This window comes from Setaria italica, chromosome VII (assembly GCF_000263155.2).
Source record: "Setaria italica strain Yugu1 chromosome VII, Setaria_italica_v2.0, whole genome shotgun sequence".
Taxonomy (NCBI): Eukaryota; Viridiplantae; Streptophyta; class Magnoliopsida; order Poales; family Poaceae; genus Setaria; species Setaria italica.
Window position 1 is genome coordinate 32,418,112 of NC_028456.1, and position 6,516 is coordinate 32,424,627.

Below are 6,516 nucleotides of genomic sequence, written 5' to 3' on the forward strand. Positions count from 1 at the left end.
CTAATTTTAAACAGCAATTCAAGGTCCTTAAAATATATTAAAGAACTTCCAAATTCTAACTTCGAAACCAATGTACGCAAAAACCAGCACACAGCGAGAGCACAATCACCTGTCAAGTGTCTGGTTTTTAACAGGATTGTGCTAATAAGGACCTGTTTGTAGTTGCTCCTATCAGCACCACAATTTTATAGTAGTGACCACACCACCCTACGGATGCTAATGGCACAGAAACAATTCTCTGAAAATGAGCATTCGTCCTCAAACCTTTGGACCATTCCAATTGTCATGCTAACGTGGCACCATAAACACCACCGCATTAACGATAGATTCAGAACCATAATCCTCGATAGGGGCATTCAGCAGCAGCACATTCTCAATCAAATACGACACAAGATAACTAATTCAACCGCATAACGCCAATTCAAACAGGGCTCTGTAATACCAAAAACACTTAGTTCCTGTTCCAGAAAGCAAAACAAGATAAGCTAAAGCAAAACATCCCGCTGTAGAAGCCCAGGCAGCTTAAGCGACGGCTTCTAGGAAAGCCTTCCCGGGAGCACGCTTCTCAAGTCGGCCATGGTTACCAAGCAGCTGAACAGGGGTAAAAGACAGACATTAGATTATGTTGACTGGCCAGGGCATTGTTCTTGAGATGATCAAAGAAATACAGTACATGAAGCATACTCAGACAAATGAAGGAAAAAACAGTGGCCAAGGAAAATTGTGACTACATTGCCTAAAATATGCTCACGTCTAGACATACACCATGGATAAGAAAAATTATAGTAACTACTTTTGCCTAAAACATATGCTCATATTGTCACACACATCAAGATGACATAAGAAATGTTAAAAAGAAATATCTACTGTACATAAAACAAATTCAGAGTCATAATTACAAACAACCAGAGGAAAAGAAAAACTATAGCTATACCTTAGCGTTAACACCATCAGGCATAATTCTACCCTCACTCTTGTACCTCAGGTAATCAGCACGGCTGAACTTGGTGAAGCCCCTGAAGAAGTGCAGAGTAACAGAGTTAACACACAAAACTTGATGCAATAAGAACATGTGAGCAATCAGATTTCATAATAACACTCTGGTCCAACAGCTTGAGTAAATTTCTTTTGCACTCACCACTTTCTGCTCTCAATGATCTTTTGGCGGCCAGGGAACTTGAACTTGGCCCGACGCAGAGCTTCGCTGGCATGGGCAGCATTGCTGTCCTTGCACCGCACAGAAAGGAGGACCTGGCCAATGTCCACCCTAGCACAGGTACCCTGGGGCTTGCCAAAGGCACCCCTCATTCCAGTCTGGAGCCTATCAGCCCCAGCACACGAAAGCATCTTGTTGATGCGGAGCACATGGAACGGGTGAACCCGGACCCTCAGGTGGAAGGCATCCTTTCCTGCAGACTTGGTCATGTACTTGTTGCACGCGATACGGGCAGCCTCAAGAGCCTCACTGGACACATTCTCCTTCTCCCAGGAGACAAGGTGAACACAGTAGGGGAACTCATCAACTCCCTTCCTCTTCATTCCAACATCATAGATCCTGATCTTGGGATCAGGTACACCACGGCAATACCTGGACTTGGGATACGGCTTGTTCTTGATCTGGCGATAGCACCTCGCAGGCCCTGGCCAAAGGTTCAAACACACCAAAGGTTGTAATTAACCAGTTAACATAGTAATAAACTAAAGTTAGGGATACAACAAAAATAGTCAGTGCAAAGAAACAAATATCACAAACTAGACACAAGGACCACCTCAAGTTTCAGAGCATAAACAACAGTGCTTACAAGAAGCATGCAGAACGAGCATATGCACTGTAGGCAGATTGTGCAATAGTAGCGCTAATTCATGAAACAAAACGAGGCCAATCAAATACAAAGTTAAAAATCCATTAGTACTCCATTTTGATAAGGGAAAGCATACCTCTAAGGTCTACAAGCATTAACCCTGACCAAAACAAGATTTTCCAACTACCAACAGTAAACCAATTGATGCATTGTTCTACTTCTACCACAGATAATGAGCTATGGAAGTGGTTGTTACAAACTATGAGCATGTCATCTCGGAACAGAATACCAATTCATTATAATATGAACGAACAAAGGAAATCTGGGTGCTCTAATACCCAGAGCCCGCGCTTCCTCCTAGTCTAGCAAATGAACAGCCGTTTCTATGAGAACACAACTTGACTGATCAAGTAACAGGAATACTTGCGAGCTTCACTAATCTACTCAACAAGTACAAATACTAAGCGCGTGCCATTAACCCACCGGAACCACAAAAACAAACCAAACAGATTTCGCACAAGAATCACGGATCTAGTCGAGATTTACACCGGAAAAATAAAAGGCCCTACTGAAACAACCGGTCGCATCAAACACTCAAGGGCGCAATCCGATCTGAAGAACTGGAAACGCGAACTTACTTCTGCCCATGGCGACGGCGTCGGCGGACGGCGTCGGCGGGCGGCGAGGGGAGGAAACGAAGAACGGGTACTGCGGCTAGGGTTGGGAGGGGGAGCGACGAGGAAATTTACACGGACGAGAGCGGACGCGGAATGGGCCGTTCCGCTGTGGGTTCTTATGTGGGTCGTCACTGCTGCATGCTGTGGGTGACCGGCAGAAGATTGGGCCATACGGCCTTGGGCCTGAGAAAAATGGGCGGAGAGGCCCAAGAGCCGCCGCGGCTAGTCGTCGTGTTACAGCTTACAGGTAAACCTCAGTAGGCAATCTCGATTGATTATGGGCACGTTTGGTTTCAGAAGCAATCTTACCTTGCCTCGCTTGCCTGAGCAAGCTTGCCTTACCGGCACCGGCGAGCCAAATTTGCTCGTGGAGAAGCAAGCAAAATTCTTGCTAGCGCAAGCTCCGAGAAAGACTTGGACCGTCCAAACTTCTGCCGCTATCCAATTTCTCGCTTAGCCTGCAAAGCTTCCAAACGGACCCTATAATTCTCTACGATTCCTTACTTTATGTATAATAACTCTCCCAAAATGCGTGTGATTTGCTGCTTCTCAAAAATGATAGTAATTTTATCCCTGGATGAGTAATCATGGCAGTCTTTCCTCGCAAGAAGAGGACGAAGAATGCAATGTTGGAGATTATTACCATTACGAGCAGACAAGTAAACAAGAATTCTGAAAGAAATCCACAGCATCAGGAAGGATATAGAAGAGATAACGCACATTCTTTAATATGCAAGGCATAATTTTGCAAATTACCAAATGCCTCCTTCGCAAACGCTTAGTTATCAGCCTGCATTGATAAGCATTCCTTCCTATTATGACTTCCAGATCTGACCACAGTACAAGCAGCACGGCTAACCTCATCGCTCGAAACATGTTCCTACTACACTTGCAGTATTCAGTACGCACAATTCACAACCGATTCACAACCAGCTCTCGTGAATTTCCAGTTCCTATTGCGTTAAAATTTACATGAGGGGAGTGTTGGCCCCCAGAGTAACCATTCCTGCCTACACAAGATATCAGAGGAGCTCAGGAGCAATACATCATATTTCTCTGAAGATTGTACATATCGTTATTCTGCAAATTGACTATGACCTATGCCCAGAGAGCTAATATTGACATAGAAGCAGATCCAAGCACCAATGCAATGTAACATGCCTTCTTCAGTTTATTGGATGCTGACATCATCTTGTTATGGAAAAAATCAAGAGAAATGAGATCCACAAGCGCCATATAAATAAGGACTCCGGCAGAAAGTGAACCAAGAATCCCTTCCATTATTAAGGCATTTGGATTGCTATCATCATAACCAGTCATATGGAAGATTAACATTCCAAGAAGAATTCCCAATGGTGTAGTCACCGAGAACATTATGCACATATAACCGACTGTTGCCATCCCAAAACCAGCCTGAGAGAGAGACAAATGCATACATACTCAGACGTCAAAGAAGTATTCAAGTGTCTCAAAAAGTGGACTTCATATGCTAGTACAAATTACAGACAAAGTATGCATAAGTAAATCTTGATATGTTTCAATGAAGTGATGATGTAATACTATGCAGACACTAGACCTAGAGTTGTAAACTGGTAATGTATTCAGCTGAAAATTATTCTCCATCCCTATCAATATCAAAACAGGGCTGCTTTACAGAGGTGCATGCTAAATAGAATCCCAGGTGATGACTTTATTAGCCTATTAGAAACACTATGCTTTATCAACTGAGGAAAAGGGATAGAAATTTAGCAAATTGCACTAGCACCGCTAATAAGGCTGGACACGTCACTCTTTAGTGACAGCTATGCTTTCCAGGTACTCTGCATCTTTATGAATCCTAATGTTTGGGCATACCCTGCAAACTCTTTACTTACTCTTTCACTATCATGCCAGAATGCTTTCTGGAATTGCTCTCCACCAAGATACCACCAAACCAAAAGGACCAAGTCCTAGTGCTATTCCTCTGTCACTTCTCCTATGTGCATAACACATCAGCCTCAGTTTCTTCTATAGTGGAATGAACAAGCAGAACTGGGTGGGAAAAAGGACAGATCGACCACATGGGTTTTCATGGTGCAAAAAGTTCAGCATTAAGGTTTTCATTGCTACAAGATATTCAACGATCGTAAAAAAAGCCCGCTCTGGTTGATTGTTGTGGACAACGGGGATCCTTCCACCAAGAATCATTCTAAACTCTATAAAGTTATATACAGAGGGTTGAGGGGAACATTGGGGCTTAAACAAATCATAATCAGGTATAAATATTCTCCACCAAACAAAGGGGTGTAGACCACTCCCTAGCTGAAACCGAAAACAATTGATGAGAAGCTTAATCCAAGGCACACAAATCAACCACTTAACATCCAAACAAGAGGGAATAATCCCTTTGTCTTGTCTATGTGCAAATTATCATATCAGACATAAGCATAGGTATCTAATAATAGTGTGATCCCCACATAAAAATATGACTATCAGTTAATCATACTCCGAAGAAAGTCAACCGGTCAAACGATATTATATCCAGCTTGGTACATTGTGAAAGAGAACACTGACATCATAGATTCAACCAAGCTAGAACCTCTGAGTTCCTAGTGGTACAAAATCTAAATTCAGACCAAAAGTTGCAAAGTAATGATGGAACTAAACCTCAATTCCAGTCAATGCTAAGGATCACGAATTATAGCAATACCCTACCAGTAAACCATGCAAAAACGATAGACAAACCGATCATGAATTCTTCAATTCCACACACAATGCAGCAAATTGAGATTGAGATATGTATGTTTTAACTCCCACCTGCGCGATGCATCCACCGAGGCCCATCCCCTCGAACACCTGGTGGAAGGAGAGCGCAACCACGAGCGGCCGGATTGCGCAGACATCCTGGGACATCCCCATGGTGACCCCGATGATGACGGAGTGGAACACTATCCCGATCTCCAGCACCTTGGACACCATCTTCTGCTTCCTCCTGGCCTCCTCCTCCTCCCCCGCCCCCTCCCCCACCACCTCCAACACCTCATGCCCACCGCCATGGCACCCGCCGCCGACGACCGCGACCTCGTCGCTGCGCACCAAGGCGGCGCCCTTCTTGGCCCCGAAGAGCGCCACGTCATCCCTGTCCGTGTCGGCGCCGTTCCTAAAAACGTGCGGCGCGGGGTCCCCTTGGTCGTCATCCAGGAAGGCGCGCTTCTTGGGGCTCATTTCGCCGGTGAGTTCAAAGACGGGAGCCTTCTTGGGGATTGGTGCGTAGGTCGTCTCCTGGTGGCCGTGGCCGTGTCCATCGCCGCCGCCGCCTCCGTGGCCGTGGGCCTCAAGGTGGGACGAGGCGGAGAGGTCGACGAGGAGCGCGAGCAGGGCGCCGACGAGGGTGAATAGCCCCGCGAAGGGGAAGTCCCGCCAGGGCCTGCGCGTGGCGACGGCGCAGTCGGCGAGCGCCGCCTGCGCGTCGGGGAGCACGTGGACGAGCGAGGTGGAGAGGATGACCCCGGCCGCGTAGCACTTGACGAGCAGGAGCCCCCGCGCGTAGTTGGGCCCGCCGCGGAACGCCCGCGTGAGCGCGACGGGGAGGCAGATGCCGACGGCGCTGGCGACGAGGATGGCCAGCAGGGACCCCGTCTTGAGCCGCGCCGCCGCCGCGCCGTCCCGGCAGGCCCGGGAGCCCGCGGGACCGCCGTCGGGGAAGCACCCGGTGCCGGACATGGCGAGGGCAGGTGTTCGACGAAATTAACCTCCCCGCGGCGCGGCGCGCGCGACGGCGACAGGGGAGACCTGGGTGAGTAGTTGGACTGGGACTGGGAGGGAGGGGGAGGAGGAAACGGAGAGGAGGGGGCGGGGACGGTTTAACGGAGGCTTCAATGCGGTGTGGGCCCGGGAACGGGGCGTGGGGCGTTGAAGTCTGCCGGCCGTGTGCTGTGCTCTGGGAGTACACTGTGCAGGTTCTGTGGAATTTTGTGGCTTCTGCAGTGGAAGGAAGCCACGGCCGACGGAAACCGGAAAGAGATAACTCCGCCCCTGAACGTTTAGTGTTAGTTCAG

The 6,516-nt window shown here is 47.7% G+C and overlaps 2 protein-coding genes across 2 annotated transcripts; both read right to left on the reverse strand.

The window, feature by feature from the left end:
• Window positions 1-325: 325 nt before the first annotated feature.
• Window positions 326-2,596, reverse strand: LOC101774666 (60S ribosomal protein L10). The gene is made up of 4 exons (XM_004977071.3): window positions 2,441-2,596; window positions 1,139-1,640; window positions 935-1,016; window positions 326-591 (listed from the first exon to the last, which is right to left on the reverse strand). The coding sequence occupies exons 1-4, from the start codon at window positions 2,448-2,450 to the stop codon at window positions 523-525; spliced, it is 663 nt and encodes a 220-aa protein (XP_004977128.1). The 5' UTR covers window positions 2,451-2,596; the 3' UTR covers window positions 326-522.
• Window positions 2,597-3,227: 631 nt separating this feature from the next.
• On the reverse strand, window positions 3,228-6,302 carry LOC101775066 (zinc transporter 6). The gene is made up of 2 exons (XM_004977072.4): window positions 5,276-6,302; window positions 3,228-3,892 (listed from the first exon to the last, which is right to left on the reverse strand). Exons 1-2 carry the CDS (start codon window positions 6,179-6,181, stop codon window positions 3,578-3,580), a joined length of 1,221 nt encoding a protein of 406 aa, XP_004977129.1. The 5' UTR covers window positions 6,182-6,302; the 3' UTR covers window positions 3,228-3,577.
• Between the last annotated feature and the right edge of the window lie 214 nt (window positions 6,303-6,516).